This window comes from Alexandromys fortis, unplaced genomic scaffold (assembly GCF_014885135.2).
Source record: "Alexandromys fortis isolate MF-2015 unplaced genomic scaffold, M_Fortis_MF-2015_v1.1 scaffold_75, whole genome shotgun sequence".
Taxonomy (NCBI): Eukaryota; Metazoa; Chordata; class Mammalia; order Rodentia; family Cricetidae; genus Alexandromys; species Alexandromys fortis.
In genome coordinates, this window is record NW_026067956.1 from 1,837,570 (window position 1) to 1,858,780 (window position 21,211).

General features: G+C 44.4%; 1 protein-coding gene across 3 annotated transcripts in view; it reads right to left on the minus strand.

Moving 5' to 3' along the window:
• Positions 1-18,498, minus strand: part of Kif13b (kinesin family member 13B) — a 147,007-nt gene extending 128,509 nt beyond the window's left edge. For 2 of the 3 annotated variants that reach the window (XM_050152296.1, XM_050152295.1), the window contains exons 1-2: positions 18,288-18,498; positions 3,332-3,425 (exon numbers count right to left, since the gene is read on the minus strand). In XM_050152296.1, coding sequence (XP_050008253.1) covers positions 3,332-3,425; positions 18,288-18,483 — 290 coding nt within the window. In that variant the 5' untranslated portion in view covers positions 18,484-18,498. The remainder of the gene's footprint in view (positions 1-3,331; positions 3,426-18,287) is intronic. The other variant, XM_050152297.1, reaches the window with a different exon arrangement.
• Positions 18,499-21,211: the final 2,713 nt, after the last annotated feature.

Sequence of the window (21,211 nt, forward strand, 5' to 3'; positions counted from 1 at the left end):
AGCTTATGACATCCTGTGGAAGAAAGGAGGAAGGTCGAGAGGGAGATCTCATCAAGTAATCTTTTGCACACTAGCAATGTTCTGTTCCTTTTTCTCATTCTTATTTTATTCACTGCTCTTGCATGGGTCAAAGGACATCTTTCAGGATTCAGTTCTCTCCTTCCACCATGGGTTTCAAGTCGCTAGGCTTGGTGTCAAGCACTTTTATTGGCTGAGCAATCCTTTACATGGTACTGGTTGTAGAAGAATATCCAATTTATAAAAATTCACCAAGCTGGGGCTGGAAAGGTAGCTCAATGGTTAAGAGCACTGGCTGCTCTTCCAGAGGACCCGGGTTCAATTCCCAGCACCCACATGGCAGCTCACAACTGCCTGTAGCTTCAGCTCCCTGGGAGCTGACACATTTACACCAATGCACCTAAAATAAAGTTAAAATAAATTATTCAAAAAATTAACCAAGCTATGCACTTCTCTGTACATGTATATACTTAAATGAAAATTTGTTATTTAAAAATCTATGGTTCAAAGCTGAGCATGATGGCATATGCCTATAGTCTCAGCACTCTGAGGCAGAGGCAGGAAGATCATTAATTAGTTCAAGGCTGGCCTGGGCTACATAGTTATATAGGGATACCTTGTCTCAAAAGTCAAGTTGCTTAACTTTATTTGGCCAAAAAACATTATATATAATTATGCTTAATCCTTCTTGGAACTTTGTATTCTACAATAGTAAATAATCAATTTCTATTCTTACTATATGAGAGAAAAGAACCATCCAAAATAATCTATATAATCAAAACGTGCTACTTTTTCACAGACCTCCAAGACAGGAAGATCTCGGGGGACAGGTACTGTTTTAAGTTTGTAGGCTCACTTCATTTCAGTCACTTTCTCAGGCAGCTACACCCCATAATCTGAAAGACTGCACCCAAAGACAGTGGGCATATCCACCTGTCACCCTACCAATGCCATCCTTAGAACCCAAGGCTTGGGGGCTGAATGTTCCTTCTCTAAACCAGAGATGCTTATTGGGTAAGAGCACATGCTACCATCCCTGAGACCTGAGGTCGATCCCAGGGAACCACATAGAAGAGAGAACCAGCTCCTGCTGGTTGACTTCTGATCTGCATATGCATATACACAGACACAGAAACACACACACAAGAAATAACTTCACAAACTATAGAGTTTTCCACTAGCCTTGAGCAGGAAAATGGGACAGAACTGACCTGTGTGACCCACACAATGGACATACAAGGCAGATATGCTTCCTCCTGCCTTGGCCTCCTTTGGGACATTCATCTTGGAACTGGTCACCAGATTATGAATTGAAGTCCTACACACATCCTCAAAGACATCTCCACTCAACAGAAGATGTGAACTACCAGGCCTGATCTCCACAGCCCTTCCAGATGAATCCAAACCCTGTCTTCAATCTCCCAGCCAGATCCTATATAACATGGAGTAGAGCAAGCCATCCCACTGTGCCCTGACTGGTCTCCTGAAGCACAGAAAACACAGAACAAAAACTGATGGCTGCCATTTTAAGGTACTATGCTTTTGAAGTAACAAGAGATAACAGAAGCACCGGGTAAACAAAGTACAAGGGTGAGCTGCCATGCCTTAGGGAGGCAAAGTCAGAATTCTGAGTGCAGTCACTATATCCAGATTTACACGAAGTTGCCCACGGGTCCAAATAATGCATCTGCACTGCAAGTCCCCAAAGTGAGAAAAAAAAAAAAAAAAGCAATGCCCAACAGAGCCATGGTGCATTTTACTGGCCAGTATGAAATCCCGGCAAACTCTTTTGGAAGCCCAAGCTAGCCTCTAACTCAATATGAGCCCAAAGGTAACCTTAAATTTCTGATCCTTTTGACTCCAACATGAGTGCTGAGATTACAGGAGTCTACTATGCCTGGTTTATGTGGTGCTGGGCAGTCAACACAGGGCCCTGTGTGTGTGAGGCAAGCACTCTACCAACTGAGCTACATCCCCAGACTCCCAGTATCATGTTTTACAAGACTATACCCTTAACATGTCATTAATAACATAACCCATAATCCTTATTACTAGAGATACTTAAGAAATATCTCCACCATCAGTACAATAAACATTTGCAAAGCACTTTATGAAATATTTGACCAAACATTAATTTGATCTTTGAAGGAAAAAAATTATTCTGTGAAATAGGTAAATCTGGCATCATAGAAATTTGATTCAAATAAATTAACTAGCTACAAGGCAGGCATGGTGGTTTATACACCTATACTCTAGCCACTCAGGAAGCTGAGGCAAGAGGATTTCTATGAGTTCCAGGCTAGCTTTGACCACAAAACAAGGCCCTATCTAAGAGAGAAAACACAGCTACATGACAGCTATGGATGGATTCAATTCAGAATCTCTGACCCCACATCCAGCAATTGTTAGATTCAAATCAAAAGATCACCATGAAATACCATAAGTCACACTACCCAGTTTTTACAGAGTATCTACCTGACTTCCAAGTCCAGGGTCAGCACAAAAGCATCCCCAACTTTACTCTGCTTTCTACAGCACCAACTTTTCCCAATTCACCTCCTTCTTATACAAGCCAGAGACAGGTATGGTAGCATACAGCTGTAATCCAGCACTCAGGAGGCTGGGAGCAGAAAAAAATAAATTCAAGGCCAGTCTGGGCTACAAGGTAAACCTCCTTGTCTGCTTCCTGGCGTGTCTACGATCTGAGTCCAGCTTAGTTATCTAATTCATTTCACTCCATTTTCTGAGATAAACATAATTAATCTCATTTGTTCTTTCCTAATTCACCTTCTCACTCTTTCCTTCTGTTACCACATTTGTCCAAATTCACAAGTGATGCTGAAATACCTGTCCTCGGTCTGATAGGATCAGGGTGCCCCTCAAAGAGTTAGCAATGTGCAGTAATTAAATTAGGTGGTCTCCAGTTCGCCTGTATTTAGAAGAGACAACCTTCTAAGGGCTGCAGAAAAGTCTTCAAGAAGGTAGCACTTGGAACTGGCCCCGACTAATGACAGGACTTGGGCAAGCCTAAGGAGCAGCTTCCCCACTAAGGAGTCAGTGCAGTCTCTCTCTCTGCCCTCTCTGCATTCACCTGCCTGGATCTTCACCCAGCACTACCTGTCCACAGTGCTCACCCTTATCCAAGTTTCCACTGTCAGGAGCTCTGTCTGAAACCTCGTAACATCCCCTCACCACTCATCTGCAGCCTGAGAACAGCCTCCTGGTAGGCTGCATCTATGTCTATAGGGAGCGCCCAGGTTTGTCCAGGAGCCACTGATAATTTCAGTGAACATGACATTGTTTCTTAACTTACCGGGCATCTCCTTTGGAAAGATTTGTATTTACAGGATTCAGAATAACTTTGTTTGCTTCGACATCCACCACACATTTGGTATGTAAGTCAATTTCTGCAGATTAAAAAGAAAAGAAAAGCCATATTTAAGAAATGAATAATTTGGGGAAAATATTTAACAGAAATTCCAGTGTTTCAGGAGAAATACGCTAAGAAGAGAAGGGAACTTTCTCAATCTAATAAAGCTAGCATCATACTTGATGGCGAGGGACTAGACAGTTCAACCTCCAACATCAGAACAAGGATGCTTACTGCTCAAATTTTGCTAACCACTGTGCTAGACATTCTAGTCAGGGCAGTCAAGCAAGAAAAACAAACACAAGTATCCAGACTGGGAAGGAAGGAAGCATGAATCTCTCTATTTGCCAATGGTTGTGTCTTGTGTACAGAAACGTCCTATAAGACCCACTAGAAAAAGACCAAACAATATGCTTCTGAATAGATAAGCATCAACTGTGTTTCTATACACCCACCAGCAATGGAAATATGAAAATGAAATAAAAAAAAATTGTACTTAAAACAGTATCAAAAATTTAAAATTAGGAATGAATTGAAAAGAAATTCAAGATTTGTATTCTGAAAAATCCAAAATACAGTTGAAAAGAGTTAAAGACTTAAATAAAGGGAAAGATACTCTATGTTCATAAACGAAATCTTCATACTGCTAAGTCGGCAGTGACACCCCAAGCACACAGGTTCACGGCAGGGATTGGGGCTATACTCAGTAGAGAGACCTCAGGAGGCTCTGAGTTAAATCCCTAGATCCTCAGCAACATGGGCAGGGGTGGGAGTCAAAAAAAAAGAGAAAAGACCACACTGAACTGGAAAAAAAAAAGTTTGCCAATGGCATCTGTATACTAAGGGGCTTACATTAGAATATGTAGAGAACTCTTGACTGCACATGGAGGTGCAGACCCAGCACTTGGGAAGTAGAGACAGAAGGATCAGGAGTTAAGATGACCCTCAGATGTATAAAAATGTGGAGGCCAGCATAGACTAGGAAGTGTCTCAAACAACAACAGAAGTCTTACCCTTACGTGTCAATAATAAAAATGATGAATAATCAATTTTCAAATGGACAAAGTATCAGAAAAAACAACACTCAAACAAGGTACAAAAGTGCCCAGTGAGTACAGGAAGACGTGCAGCATCGCCCGACACCATAGGAAGACAACCAAACCACAATGAGATGCCCCTCACACCCATTCAGAGAACTATAATCAACAAAGCAAAACAAAGGTTGGCAAGGATGTACAGAAGGCACCTGACTGGCATGGAAGTGGGCAGTCACTTGGGAAAACTGTCCCTAAAAGGGCTAAGCAGGGTCATCATACAACCCAGCAATTCTATTCTTAGATAGAGTTCAAGAGAAACACAGAAACCCGCATCCACACAAGAACTCCCAGACAAAATGTTCACAGCTGTATATTTTGCATAAAGTAGAAAAAGAAAGAATTCCAAAGTCCATCAAGCAAAACACAGGTATGTGAACTGCCACAGAATGGAACATTACTCAATAATTCAAATGAACGGGGCAGGAGAGATGGCTCAGCAGGGAAAGGGCTTGATGGGCAAGCCTGATAACCTGCATTCTGCCCTTGGAACCCACAGTGGAAGGAAAGAATCAACTCCCCAAAGCTGTTCTCTGATCTCCACATAGGCAGTTAGTACACACAACAATTTTATTACTTTAAAGTAATAAAATAAAATGAATGAACTACTGATACAAGCTACTACTCGGCCGAGGCTTACACTGAGTGAAAACAGACAGGCACAGGCCAGTGAGATGGCTCAATAGGCAAAGGTACTTACAACACAAGCCTGCAACCTGAGTTCCAAACCTGTGACCCATGGAAGAAGAGAACCAGTCTAACCTCCACACGCACCACAGCAGGCTCACATCTGCACACATACACACCTCACACACAGTAATAATAGCAATACAAAAAATGTAATACACAGTCACAAAAGACAATGTGCTATAAGAGTCCATTCGACCAAACACCCAAGTGGAGAACTGTGCAAACACAAAGTAAGGATGGCTGGCTGGCTGGCTGGTGCAAAGGAGTGACTGCTACAGGTCTAGCTTTCTTCTGAGGGTGACAAAACGTGTTTATGAGTGTACAGTCGAGCAAACTACAAACCACGAATCTGGTTACATCATTTCAATGTGGATTATGTCTGAACACAGCTGTTTAAAAAAGACTAGTCATGTGTGTAAGTTCTCTTACTTTTATTTTCTTCTGTTTGTCTGACCCAAAGAAAGAAACTGCTTCAGCCTGCCTCACTCCCCAGTGGTAAAAGATAAGCTCTCAGGAAGGGATTGTGCGCCGTGGACTCAGTAGTATTTCCCAAATAACCTTGGCCAAATAAATGTCTGTGTCACATTTGGGATAAAGGAATTCCATGACTGAGAAGCCAAGTTTTTACTCAATTTAACTTACATAACAAATACAAAATAAGACAAGTCCCTCCTTTGCCAGCCCTAAATTAACTTTTGCATATCAACTATTCAATTTACCTTCAGTTTTACCTAGATGTGAAAAACTAATTCCAATATTATTCTGTGGTGACCAGTCAGTCAGCCTTGAAGTCTACTTCTAATGCTTTGTGCTTCAACTAATTCTAGACAGTCCCCAAAGGAGGCAAGAAAGGCCAGATACTAGAGGGGCAGCTTAACAAGCACGTTAGCACTTCCTCGCGTCTGTGGGTTGAGCCCGAGCATGCACACCATGGAGATTGGCTAACAGGCTTGCCCAGTGACATCTGACCACACTGCATTAGCAGGGCCCTCATGCAGATCTTTATTACACAAACACATCAGTAAAGCTCCGGAAACCCTGACTCAGAGCCTACAATCTCACCACCCACCACAAAGTCAATGTCGCTTTGAGTTTGCTAAGAATGCCTCCTGCCTACCTGCAAAACTGGGCTTTCCCTAAGAATGTTTGACCAAATTACTTTGAATTAAGAGAGGATTCAAGGAATCTAAACATTTTCCTTCAACATCCATACATCTGTATACTTCTGCCCTGCGTGCCACCTCCACCCTGCCTCTTTTCAGACAGGATATTTATTGCTTTCTCTCAGGCTGGAATCAAACCATGGTTCTCTCACCTCAGTTTGCCATGTTCTGGGTTAGAGGTGTGTGCCTAAACTGCTGGCAATAGCTTTTCCCTCTGCAGCACTCACACACACACACCATGTAGGTCATCAAATTCAGTTAATAATTCGGGAGCATCAGATGGTATGATTAAGAAACTAGAAACTGCTGGGCGGTGGTGGCGCACGCCTTTAATCCCAGCACTTGGGAGGCAGAGGCAGGCAGATCTCTGTGAGTTCGAGACCAGCCTAGTCTACAAGAGCTAGTCAGGACAGGCTCCAAAACCACAGAGAAACCCTGTCTCGAAAAACCAAGAAAGAAAGAAAGAAAGAAAGAAAAAAAAAAAGAAGGGGGGGGGGGGGGGAGGGAGGGAGGGAGGATTTGGAAACTATCATTACCAAATATCACTTAATAATTAAAACATCAATCATAAATTCATTTTATCCTCAAGACATCTACATTTGTAAATACCCTTACATGCCCCTCAAAGACAGTCTTTAGCACGTGAACAGCAATCTGCACTTCTTTATTAGCTCAGGAGTTTTTGCTCATTCAATTGTTTTATTGTGGGGAATGGGTTTACTTGCATTTTACACTGTAGCCCAGACTGGAACGCAAGCCATCCTCCTGTTCTGTGCCTCTGGAATGATGGGTCACACCCATAGCTCAGTATTTACCAAATAAAATCCCCACCCCGATTCCATCAACTGGTGGAGCTTTTCAAGGAACCTTTTAGAATGTGTCAGGGTTTACAGTCACGGACACACACCCATTCAAGCAGTGAGGTCTCAAAAGCTTGAAGGCTGGTTATCTGAAAAACCATTCCGGAGCTGGAGAGATGGCTCCATGACTAAGAGCACTTTACTCAGCATGAGATCCCTAACACCCACCTAAAAAGCTTAGCAAAGCTGCAGCAAAATGACAAACTCTGGGTTCAGTGTGAGACTGCATCTCAAAAACAAGCTGGAGAGTGACTGAGGAAGACATGTGCATCATCCTCTAGCCTCCTCTTGCACACACTGACATACATGTGAGCATATATACCATGGGGGTGGGGGTGGTGGCTATGTACTGCCTCTGCAAAAATAAGCTAAGGAGTTCATTCATAGCAGCATTATTCATATTCTCTAAAAGTGGAAAAAACTCAAGAATCACTACTGAATGACTGGATAAACAATATGTATATACACAAGCTCATGTGAGCATGCACGTGTGTGTGTTTGTGCACGCACACATATAACATTCAGCTTTTAAAAAGAAACAAATTCTGGTACGTGCTATATATGTTTTTGAGACAGAGTCCCATGTATCCCAGGCTAGCCTTTCACTCTCTCTCTCTATATATATGTAACTGAGGCTGTCCTTGAACTCTTGATTCTCCTGTCTCTACTACCAAGTGCTGGGTTCACAGGTGTGCAACACCACACTCACTTCAGGGATGAACCTTGAGGTCACTATGCTAAGGGATGAAGCAGTCACACAAGGAAATGTACCCTAGGTAAGATTCCACTTACATGAGGCCCCAGAGTCAGACTCACAGAGATGGAAAGGAAAATGGTGGGTGCCAGGATCAGCAGGATGAATGGGGGGGAGGGGGGATAAGCAGATAATAACTATGCAACTTCAAAGTTTTGGGGTATGGGGGTGCGACAAGGTGTCACACTGTAGCCCAATCTGAACAAAAAACTTGCAACAATCCCCCAGTCTCTGCCTCGGGTCTCTACCTCCCAAGTGCTGGGATTAGTTATATGTCACCACACCTGATTTTATAATATGAGAAAGCTCTGCTCATGGATGGTGGTGATGGTGACTCAGTGTGAAACATCCTTAAGGCCTCTGACCAATACACTTCAAATGCTTAACCCATTGCTAAATACTGGTCGCTATTACAATAAGTAACATGGGCATGTTTATTCATAATGAAACCTAAAGTAACAAGATTGAGACTTAATTAACATTATATCTGACAACCAACTAGAAACCTTCAGTAATATATTGTGTTATGACTAAGCAGGCTTTATAATCTTCAGGATCATGGGTACTTTGATATACTCCTAAGCCTTTTTAAAAAGGACAGGAAATGTACCCACCATATTAGCATAAAAGGCCCCAGGCCAGTATTCCCAAGTAGGATGCCTTTCCCTGTCAAATTATCCATAATATTAAATATCAACAGCTAACAACTCTGCTTATTCAGTCAAGTGTATTAGTCACCACAGAAGAGTGAGCAATCATTTGAAACAAGTCTTTCTTCGATGTACAAATCGGCTATGATTTGCACCCCAATGACTTCATAGTAAAATTCGGGCAGGGCCTGGGACACTCCCCTTATGTAACTCATGTTCTGTCTGCGGAAATGCATCAGTCACTTGTGAGTGAAGTATCAGAGATGCCCATTTGGTAATCTGTCTTTGTAATTTCCAAACCAGATTGCCCATGCCCTCCCTCTCCTTACCAATCATGTCACTAAAGAAGCTAGCACTAAGTGACTCTTCAATACCGCTAGGCACCATTATGTAAAGGGAGATAATAAATTACTTATAAGATTCAGTCTTTAGTTTTAAAGTCTGCAGGTAATATGTGGTCCTGTTTTCAAGTCACCTATGCCACATGCCAACTCTTCACTGATCTACACTGCTTACGAAAGTGGCTGATCCTTTTAACTTGCAGGTTTCTGGACCCTTCTTACTGTGGTCCAATGTTCCAGGTTGGGGAGGGGAGCTGGCAAAAAAAAAAAAAGTGAAAAGCAAACTGGGAGCTGGAAGATGGCTCAGTGGGTAAAGGCACCTGCTGTCTAGCCTGACACCTGAGTTTAATCCCCAGGATGCACGTGGTGGAAGGAGAGGACAATTCCTACAGCTGTCCTCTGACCTCCACATGTGCTTTAACACATGAGCTGCTCTCCAATAAATACATGTAATACTTTGTAAGGAAAGCCTTCCATATGTAAGACACGTAAATACATATAAGAATGGAACTGAGCTCTAGTATGGAGGAGCACTGGAAAGATGAAATAAAGGGGTGGTGTGTGTTAAGCGGAAGAGAGAACAGAGTGAAAAGCTACAATAATTTTTTGTGGTCCCAAGCACTCAAAACAAACAAACCTCAGGATCTGCAAATGGGTGACTAAAACCCTCTAAGATGGGGCTGGCAGAGGAGCTCAACAGCAGAGCACCAGCACTGCAGTGCAAGGCCCCGGGTTCAGCCCTTGAGCTGACAAAGAAAGGGCTGCACGTGTCAGTATGAGCATCGATGGGGAGAAACTGCAGCCTCCATGCACTGAGGGGATGGAGAGGGATGCAGGCACGTTACCGTATAGTTCTGCAGTTCCTCCAAAGTAGAACTGCTGTATGCCAGGGCAACTCCACTCCTGTGTCCATGCATACACAGAATAAATGAAAAGACACCTCCATACAAAAACCTGTATACAAGCTGAGCAAGGTGACACAGCCTATGATGTCAGCACCAGAAGAGGAGGGAGGAAGAGATGGGAGTGGGGACAGGTTGAACAGGAAGGAGTTCAAGGACTACCTGGGCCACATACCTGAATCAAAAAGCTAAACTTATGCCAGATATGGTGGCACATACCTTTAATCCCAGCATCCTGGAGGTAGAGGAGGCAGAACTCTGTAAATTCAAGGCCAGCCTGATCTACAAAGTGCCTCCATCTCAAAAAAAAAAAAAAAAAAAAAAAACTAAACTTATACTCAAATGTTCATAGCAGCCAAAAGGTGGAAACAAGCCAAATGCCCATCAACTATGAGAAAACCAAATGAAGCATAATCAAATTCTTATTCAGACATAAAAAGAATGGAGTTTTGATTCATGCTATACAGCACAAACAAGTCCTGAATTTATAACGCCAACTGGAAGAAGTCTGTTCCATGTTGTATGACATTTACAAAATGCCTGAACAGGTAAATCCTCAGAAATGAAAAGGTACAGGGGAACAGGGAGTGACTGTGACTTGGATGAAGCAAACATTCTGGGACCAAAAAGCAGTGGTGGCCACACGTCTCTGAGTGTTCTAAGACACAGGGTACAGTTTTGGCGCTCAAACTTCATCTACATTTTAAAAGGAGGAGGAAGAGCCAAGCGTGGTGGCAACACCTGAAGTCCCAACTGTTCAGGAGGCTAAGGCCAGCCTGGGCAAAGTAAGAAGGGAGAGAGAGGAGGAGGAGGAAGAAGGGGAGGAAACTTGGAAAGTCCTATAACCCTACCACCCTCGATGAATATAAAATACTGCTGGAGTCCTTCAAGTGCTTTATGTTTCCTTCGAGGCGTGATTTATTGTGGTCCACAGGGCTGCCAAGGACGACCTTCGGATCCTTCCCAGGGACTACTGGCATGCACCACCACACCCATTTTATATGGTGCAGGGGGGTGGAGACCAGGCTCCAAGCATGCTAAGCAAACATGCTACCAACTAAGCCATTTCTACACACTGTCTCTGATCGTTTCAGCTCACCCCGTTCTTCTCACTTCCAATTCTCCACATTTTAATCTTGCTAAGAAAATGAAGCTGTCCCGGGCCTCTTCATTAGGGAAGCATCCTTTTCCTCCCCATCCTTTTCCTCCCAAATTTCAGCCTTCTGTGCATAGCTGGACCAAATATCTCTCAGACTTTAAAAAGAAATTAAATCAATAGGAGGCTGGAAAGGTCTAGCACTAGCTGCCTGGCCCTCTAGACACCATTCCTTAGCCTTCCTGTGCCCAGGGAGCTACAGAGTATTCATATAGACTCTCAAGTCTCAAAACTGGCAGGCCCTCTTACTCCTCAACATGCGGCCCACACCCCATCACCAAAGCATTCATCTATTTAGGTGATGGTATTCTGAAAATTACCATCAATGCCATGAGGCCAAAGCCACTGGCCACTCCTGTGACATCTGACTGCAGGCCAATTATTCTGTGACACATTTTGTCACCCGATCCTACACGGCATTACCGCCACCTCATGCTCTGAGGGACCTTATCTTGGCCTCTGTGACCTCCTTCACACGAGCCCTAACACAAATTCTCTTTTCTACAGAATGACTCCAGGTCTCTACAGACCCCCACAGTCCCTAAGTTGAGACGATTACCTTTGTCCATTCAGCGATGGGCAACCACTGAGTTTCTTCCCGGTACCAGCTTACTCATAGAGGTACCTGGCACATAAGCATTGACTCAAGTTGGCTAATGATGCAAAGTAGGCGCATCATCTCCAACAACTCCCCCTAAAACCTGCCTCTCCTGCACTTCTCCTGCACTACCGCCACAGGCATGCACCCTGTCATCTAAAGCAGAACCTGCAGAGGATTCCACAGGCTCAGGGCTCCTCAGATGGACACCTCCACCTCCTGAACTCACTTCATCGGTAGCATCCATCTGAGTTCCTCCGCATCACTTCTGTGTGGCTTGGAGGCCAGGACGACAGCCAGTACTGCTAACAGTGCACTCTCAACCCAAGCCCTACTGCTTTGCATCGTAACTGGCTGTCGTTGCTGCACATCCATCTGCGCCCTGATAAAGAACCGATCTGTGCGACCTACTGTTACCTAAGTTCCTTTGGTCGAAGATGGTGATTTACCGGCATCGTAACTAGTGCCTGTATGTACTCTCGTCACTCTAGAGACTCAGGCAGAAGGACTGTGGTGAGTTTGAGGCCAGCCTGAGCTACACAGTGACACCCTGTGCAAAGAAAAGAAAGAAAGCATGCCTCTCAGAACTGTCGGGTTCCTTCGACCACCATTTTTGTCTTAGATCTGACTAGCTCCTGTGAGGCCCAATAGAAGCACAGGCTTTAATGGCGGACCCCTAAAATACTAGCTTGATTATCCTACAAGGCTAAGCTCATTCTCTGTGATTGCGATATACAGAAATTCTACAAGAGCATTTCAAAGTTCAGTTTGAAGAATACAGTAAAATCATGTATTTCTTAAAACCTAGAGATGGGCCAATTGTGGTGCTGCACACATTTAATCCCAGCACTCAGGAGGCAAAAGCAGGCAGATCTCTATGAGTTCAAGGCCAGCCTGGTCTACATAACAGCCATGCAACATACTAAGATTCTGTCTAAAAACCCTGTCTCAAAAAAAAAAAAAAAACAAGCCAGGCAGTGGGGGCACATACCTTTAATCCCAGCACTGGGCTACACAGAGAAACCCTGTCTAAAAAAAAAAAAAAAAAAACAATAGATAGAGGTAGGTAGATAGATAGATACAAAAAATAAGACTTAACTAAATAGGTCAATGAATATCACTTTCTAAAGCCACCTACAGCTTGCATGAATAAAAGCCAACTTTATACACTTCACCAGCAGGCACCACCCATCTCTGCCAAGTTTCTGCAAAGAACACGTCCTGCCATCAGTGAGCAGAAATCAATAAATCTCTTTCCACTCAATAAATGCCTGAATTCATCTCCTTAAGTAATAGCTTTGTCAGTGGTTTCTCCCACATTCTGAAGTGCAGGAAGTGGAAAAGTGGGGGATTAGTCATGGCTTTACAGAGGTGACAGGGAAACAGTCACACAGGCTGTAACAAAGTTGTGTGTTACAGGCATGCACCTTCAGCAAAGGCTCTGGTCCTCTGTGTTCAAAGCCAAGCTTCCAAGCTTCCATCCCTGGACTGAAGGCAGGAACAATGTTGTAATGGCTGGGGTGTTTCATTGGACACTGGCACGTCAAGCAGATTGCAGCAAACAAGCACCTTCTGTTTCAGCAAACACTGACAGAAATGTCCAGCCTGCCACCCAAGGCTCCACATTTGCCAAGCATCCTTCTGAATGATCCAAAGCTTCTCTGTGGTCAGCTTCGAGGTCAAAAGCACCTTGCTTGTTCCCTTGCTCCCTGAGGACATTTCCTATCTCTTTTCAGGCGGGCAAGGTCTTCTAAGTTTCCCGTGTCTTCTGAAATCAAGGCTACTTGAGTAAGACCAGCCTCCTCTGACTTCTTGTTCACCCAGTTACGTTTCTATCAAGTGGGTTTGAGAGTCATCTACCTAGTCTTCTAAACTTGCCCTGCAATCCAGCAATCTTTCTCCATGACTGCAGAAGCATACAGTTCTGAATCTAAAGAGACCAGCTACCTAAGCTGACCTCTGGCCTAGCTGTCAGCAGGGGTCCCAAGCTTCCACCAGGCCTCCTCATCCCGTTGCCAGTCAACCTATGGAATTCTCCTTTGGGACAGACCAAGCCTGTCTCTGCGGCCTAAACAAGCCTTGCTCATTCTGGTCCTTTATGCTTGGCTCCCAGGCCAAATTTCCTCCTCAGGGAACTGAGGCCTTCCCTTCCCACCCCTGGAAATCATAGGTCTCCTGCTGGGAATGTTTTGTAACCCAGGCGGTGAAGCCTTCCCTAATCACCAGGCCTGCAGAGGTCTTTCACTCCTCTAAATTCCTCCCTGTTCCTGTCACTCACCTGGCACTTAATAAGTAGCAGTCAGCTATGCCTGTTTATCTTTTCATCTTATCTCCTCACCTGACAGTCATTTCCTCGTATAGAAACCATAGAGCACACCTGAAGACACAGGACAACACTGGGCAACACAAACAAGGTCTTTGGCAAAACGTTCTCCACAAGAGCAGTCCATTTCCTTTCCCAGCGTCTTCTAGCTCTGGCCCTACCTGCGTGGTTTCTAGTCAGCAACAGCCACACTAACAGGCACACACGGAGTTAAAAGTTCTGTTCTTCCCACAGCATGTCTGTCTCGGCTGCCATCACGTTCCATGGCTACCCCATGGTCCCTCCACTTCGCCACTAAGACCATGATTTATGGAAGTGCTGATCTGTATTTTTTTTTGTGTCTTCCCCTGCATTAAACACTGCAGAATGCAAACTTGAAACTCACTGGAAATACCTTCTGAAATAGAGTTATCACCTATGCTCAGCAATACCTGAGATTATCCCTTCTGGCTCAACTTCTAAAATAAATTTCTGTTCCATTCCCCTAGGCAAAGGTATTTTCTAAACAATTTGTAGTTTATTTCTTTCCCTGGATAATCTTGCACATATTCTAAAACTGGCAGTTCTGACTGAAGCTCCCATGCAGTCTAGTGTGAGCTAGAAACCTGGCAGGTAGTCACTATTCATTACCTATTATTTTTTTAAATACCCAACTATATAAAATGTCAAATTTGTGAAAAAGAGGAGTGTACCTGATACAATAATGAAAATTATGCTTTGAAAATGTTCAGAGAGACTGAAGAGATGGTTCAGTGATTACAAACACTAACTACTTTAGCAGAGGACCCAGGTTCAGTTTCCAGAACCCAAATGAAAATTCACAGTGCCTGTAACTTCAATTCCAGGGGATCCAACACCTTCCTCCTCCGGCCTCTTTGGATACTCCACCCATGTGGTGCATATAAATATACACAGGGGAAACACTCAAGCACATAAAATAAAATAGGCAGGAAGTGGTGGTGCACATATTTAATCCCAGCTTTCAGGAGGCAGAGACATGCAAATCTCTGTGAGTTCAAGGTCTATAGGGTGAGTTCCACGACAACCAAAAGCTACACAGAGAAACCCTGTCTCAAAAAGACAAAAATAATAATTACCTTTCAGGCTATTTAATGATTAGATTAATTAATAATAAATGAACAGGTCTTCTGTGCAGCATGTGGAAGGATGCAAACTTATCTGCTTAGTTGTACAGTCTGAAGGACTAGACCAAAGTTGAGCATGATAGAGCAGGTCTGTAATCCCAGTACTTAGAGGCAGAGAGAGCAGGAGTTCAAGGATAGCCTCAGTTACACAAGTCTGAGGCCAGCCTGAGTAGGCCACCTGAGACAAATCTCACAACAGTATCAAAAAAAAAAAAAAAAAAAAAGAATGAGATCATCTGTAAATACTACTTCAAGATCTTTTAAGAAACTATGCTTACCCCTTTCCTTCAGCAGTTTAGCTTCTGATTTCAGAGGACTAAAAGCTACTAAAGTTAAGACTATGTAAGATTACACATACATGTGAGCATTAAGCTAGAATGTTAATATTAGCATATGCAAGGCCCTGGTTAAGTCCCCAGTATCGCCCATAAAGAAAATGATGAAAAACAGAAGTCAGGAGGAAGAAGGTTAATTGGCTAGCAGGGAAGAATATAGGGGATGTTTTACTTTTTAAAAAAGCAATTTCACTATTTGTGCAGCCCAGACTCACCTCAAGCTAAGATTCTCCTACCTCCACCTTCCGAGTGCTGAGACTACACACATACGCACACACCTCCTTTCTTTATATCAACAAATTAGCCATTACAACTCTAGTTATTATTAAATTAGGGTCTCCTGCTTGATGTTCAACCAAGTTTGCCAAACCCATGGACAGGTAAGCAGAAAAGCTGAAGCCCCTAAACACAACCAGCCACTGAGTCACACAAAGAACTGAACCCTACACCCAAGGGTTCTGGACATCTTCAGACTTCCCTCAAAAGACATTAATGTCATTTCAAACAATAGAGTCCATGAGTGCATTCCCGTGACCCGTTCTCAGCCTGTCTCAATGCCAATTATCAGGGTGCTTCCAGCACAGACACCCTAAGTCAGGAGCACCCAGGACTCGACCCAACTACTTGACAGCCATGTGCTATTACTTAAAACATCAATTTTTCCAGAAGAAGTAATGTTTGAAGTAATAAGATTCTTTTCAAATTCAGCAAAAAGGAGTTCAGTTTTGTCACTGCTTTTTCATAGGAATTCAAGAAGCCAACTTATAAATCGCAGGCTTTAAAATTCATTGCATAATAATGTTGATGAAGAAATCATCCATGATGATCACTGGAAAGGCAAGCCCAAGTACATATCAGAAAACAAAAGACAGGAGACAGAGTAGGCCAAGAGACTGGGAACAGTGTGTCACGGGACAAAGGAGCCAAACTGTAAACATTCATTTTTAAGTGAGTTCCAGAAGTAGTCAGGGCACCCCTATAATCCCAACACTCAGGAGGCTGAGGCAGGAAGATGACCATAATAAAGTTCCAGGCCAACCAGGTCTAAATAAGGAAACTGTCAATAAATAAGTAAATAAATAGATGGGAAAGAATAGGACTGGTGAGATGGCTCAGAGGGTAAAGCACGCGCGGCACAAATGAGGACCAGGGTTGAGATCCTCAGCGCCTACATTTAAAAAGAGAAAGGAGGGTCAAGTTTGGTGGCCCACGCCTTTAGTCCCAGCACTTAGGCTGAGGCAGACAGATGTCTGTGAGTTCGAGGCCAGCTTGGTCTACTTAATGAGTTCCAGGACAGCCAGGGCTATGTAGAAAGTCCCAAGAAAGGTCTCAAGAAAAAGGGAAGGAAGGAGAGAAAGGAGGGGGGAGGAAGATAACGTTCAACCCAAGGAACAGCCAACATGCACTCCACAGCTAAAACCATTTGACGTGTGTCTCAAAACTCTGAGCGTGATTAACAACCGCTGTCCAAATTACAACCACGGCAAATTAAGTCAAGAGAGTCAAGCTTCCTCACCGTAATAGAAAACAAGGAAGAGGAGCCCGGCTCTCACTACCCGCGCCAAGCCCTGCTGAGGTGGCCTGTTGGCGGCCTCCTTTCAGCACTAACATTTCCAAGTGTTTTGCAAAAAAGGAAATTTTAAGAATGTGCTGAACCCATCCTTTCCGAATCATACCCAGATAAGTAAGGTTTCATTTGGCCTGGTGTGTGTGTGTGCGTGTGTGTGTGTCTGTGTGTGTGTGTGTGTGTGTGTGTGCTTTCTTCATCACGCTGACAATCACAATAAGCTTAAAGTGAACTTAGTAAAGATGCCTGGACACTCAAAAAAAAAAAAAAAGGAAGCTTTTGAAAGCTTTCAGAGTTCTTAGTTACCTTGGTTTATGAGAGCCTAGATTCAAGGAGGCAGTCATCTGAGAGCTTAAAAAGATAAGTCTCCCAGAGAAACCTCCCCTCATAGACTTAAGTGGGTTCAGGTGGGCAAACCAACGCCAACAAACAGAAAAACGAACTAACTTCCCACACAACAACCAACCAGAAAAATCTCTGTCAATTGTCTCACATGTTTGCCTCCATCTATCCACAAAAGGGCCAGGAGACAGAAAAACTGTGTTTCCTACACACTTGACTCTGAACCCAGTAAAACAAACAAGAAACTTTAGAAAGTGATGCCGGCACTTAAAAAAACGATTCCAGCTAGTCAGGAGTCTGGTCAATTAGCTGCAATTCCTTCTCCTGGGAGGGAAGCAGCAACCTCAATAACAAGACTAGTATACGAAGTGTTTTTAAACACGTCACCTCATTTAAAGCACCCTGCCCAGGCAGCCTCTGGTGAAACCGCAAAGGCAAAATCCAGCTACTCTGGGGACTTGAGTTGGGCTTCAGTCCTTCCAAGTTGGAACGATGATTTACGTGTACTGGGTTTATCTACTTTCTCTACCCTCCCCACGGACTTCAGAGCATGTTTGAAAGATACAATTTCCCAAGAATCTTGGCACCGAGACTATTTATTGTTGAGTTGATGACTATCACTTCAAGCAAAAGGAAAAAAAAGCAAAGAAAAACTTTCGACATCGCAAACCAGAAGAAACTAAGAAGGCACGTCCTTCCTTTCTGCAAACAGCCACAAGGTGCAGGTTCAAGTGATGAAACGTGGAAAATCGAAAAGTGGGGCTGTCCGCCCCGAGAGCTGCGTGCACAGGCGGGCTGCGAGGCCGGAGCGGCCCAAGGCCTGGCGAGCGCGGTGACAGCTGGCGGGGCGGAGGGCTGAGGGCCCGGCCGCGCCGTCGAAGGCGCACGCGCGGTGAGGGGTGCCCGCCGGGACCCCCCGGGACGCCGAGGCTAAAGTACCACAGGCACCTGTCGCCCCCGACCCGGGACGAGCGCTCACCTCGTCGGTTCATTGGCCGGACCCGCACCGCCACCTTCACTTTAGAGTCGTCCATCGTGCCGCAGCCGGGGTTATCGTAGCACCTCCGTCTGCCACGGCCACCGAACAAACTCTCCGAGTCCAACCCGGCGGGCGGGGGCTGTGGGGAAAGGGGGCGGAACTGGCGAGGGGCGAGGACCGGTGCATCCCAAAGCATGCCGGGATTTGTAGTTTCCGAAAGGCGGGAGGAGGCGCCGGCGGGAAAATTCGCGCGTCGCTCTCTGGAACTTGTAGTCAGCTGTTCCCAGTTTGAAAATGTGTTGCAGTTTCTGAACCTCCCTCTCCCTTTCCTTTTCTCTTTCTTTACTTCTTCCTCTTTCTTATTTCTTCCTTTTTTTTTTTTGGCGGGGGATATGGGGATTGAAATCAGGGTTCTACGCGTCTTTAGTTAAATCGCAGGCTTTCCTTTATTATTTTTTTGAAATAATAGAGATAGTTTATTTAAAAAGAAAAAAAAAAGGCAGCCTGGCATGGTGGTGTATGCCTTTAATCCCAGGGTGCACAGAGAAACATTGTCCCAGAAAACAAAATTTCTGGGGACTGAACTGTTTGTATATAGATGTTTCGACTTCCAGAGATTGCAGAGGAGAGAGGGTGGATTCTGGCAGCCTAGTTCAGTCTGAGTTAGTTACTCAGTCTTACATCCACGGCGTACACATAATAATATCAACTGCTCCATCCAGTCTCTGTGAGGATTAAAAAGGCTCAGAGATGGAAAGGGCTTAGGGTGGAAGTGAGCAAGCAAACGAGAGAGAGAGAGAGAGAGAGAGAGAGAGAGAGAGAGAGAGAGAGAGAGAGAGAGAGAGAGTCATTTCCACATACACTCCAAGGCTCTTTTCCACTGTGTGTGTGTGTGTGTGTGTGTTGGACTTTCCCCCTATTTATTTATTATTCATTTATGTTTCTGTGTCTCTACACCCTTGCGGGAGCATGTATCTAAGGACAACTTTCAGGATTCAGTTCTCTCCTTCTACCATGTGGCTCCTAGGAATGGAATCCAGGTCATTCGGCTTGCCACCCAGAGCCTTTACCCACTGAACCATCTCTATGGCCGTGTTTGGGGGTTTGTTATAGTTGTTCGTTTGGTGGGTGAGTGGTTTTTTGTTTGTGGCTCCTTGTTTACTTTTTCTATGTTTACGGGTGTTTGCTTGAAAGTATGTCTGTGACCAAGGGCATGCCATGCCTGCTGAGCTCAGAAGAGGGTGTCAGATACCCTGGAACTGTGTGACAGCTGTGAGCTACCACATAGTGCTAAGAACCAAACGCAGGTCCTTTGGAAGAGCAACCAATGTGATTAGTGATTAACCACTGAACCATCTCTCCAGCCCCGCCCCCTTGGGGTTTAGACAAGGGTGCACAGAGTTGCTCAAACTGACCTTCAACTTGCAGTCTTCCTGTCTCAGCCTCTCAAGTAGTTGGAAAGTCAGGCCTGAGTCCCCTGGCCTACATCTGTACGTAGCATTGGCTGTCACATAAACTCACTTGGTTGACCAGGATGGTCTCCAACTCAGAGATCCGTCTACCTCTGACTTCCGAGTGCTGGGGCTAAAGGCTTGCGCCTCACAACTCTTAACTCTCAAAATCGGCTTTGAGACCAAGCTGAGAGCCGACCCTTCATCTGAAAACCTTGTCATCTCACTTTTAAAACCTCAGAGTCCGATCCTTGATTCTAATGATGCCCCACCTCCCTCACTTTGTTTGCTGACTCATTCTTGGAGAGAAGTGGACAGACCATTCAATTCAGCCTTTCAGTCCCTTAAGTCATAACCTTGAGTTATGGGAGCAAACTCAACTCAAATACCACTTATTTCCCAACCCGTGGCCACGGTCAGAGTTATTTGGTGGCTCAAATTTCATCCTTTTACGTGTAAAATGGAGACGGTGATTAGGCAAATTTCAAAAGCTGTGTCACCCAACCTGCAGTAAAGACCCCAGGTACATTTCTTGTGTGCATCAATGAAATCAAAGGGAAAAAAACAACTGTTTATCAGACTAGCAGAGACTACTAATTGGTGACTTGTGAGCCAAGTCTATCCTGCAAACATGTTCTGTTTAGCCAACACAAAAATGAGACGTGGGAACGTGTCAGTGGCTAACTGCATGCTATGAATACTACTAGGTCAGAACTGAATAGCACTGGACACGCTGCAATCCCAGCCTTCAGCAAGCCAGAGCGGGATGAGTATCATAGTTTGAGCCCAGTCTAGACTACACGCTTCTGCCTTCGGCTACCAGGATTGCAATGAGCCGCTTCAATCTAGCCCCTTAAACAGAAGCAACTAAGCAAGAAAAATGGTTATGAAGTTTCAATTGGAAATATATGCGTGGAAATTCAGGAGAAAACCGCTGAAGAAATGTGGACAGTCTCCCTTGGGACTCTAGGTCTCCTTTGACTTTTTAAAGAAGAGGCAGCAAAAGGATTCTTAGAGGCCTGGAAGTCATCCAGCAACAGGTGAGAGAAGAAAAACAGCTGCAGGTTGTAACCTGCAGCCTGGAGAACCCCGGGGGCTCCACAGCCAGCTAAGCCGAAACTGGAACTGGTCAAGTCAACAGGCTCTGGGAGACAGTGGGTTGCAAGAACTGGAAAAGTCCTGGTTTCTGTCTTGTCACCTTTGAGAAGGGGGGGGGGCAAAAAGAAAAACCCTCTCTCCTGTGCCTTTGTTTTGTAAATGATAGTGTAGTGTAGTTCTGCAGGGCTTCAAAATGTATCTCTGAGATTAACTAGGTCTAAGAAAGTCTCACTTTCCTCCCTGGTATTTTGCAAACCTATCCATCCTGATTTCTTTTCTTTTTGTTCCGTTGATTTGGCAGTTCCTGATACTAAGGAACCTTCCTTGTCCTGCTTCTTTCTTTCTTTCTTTCTTTCTTTCTTTCTTTCTTTCTTT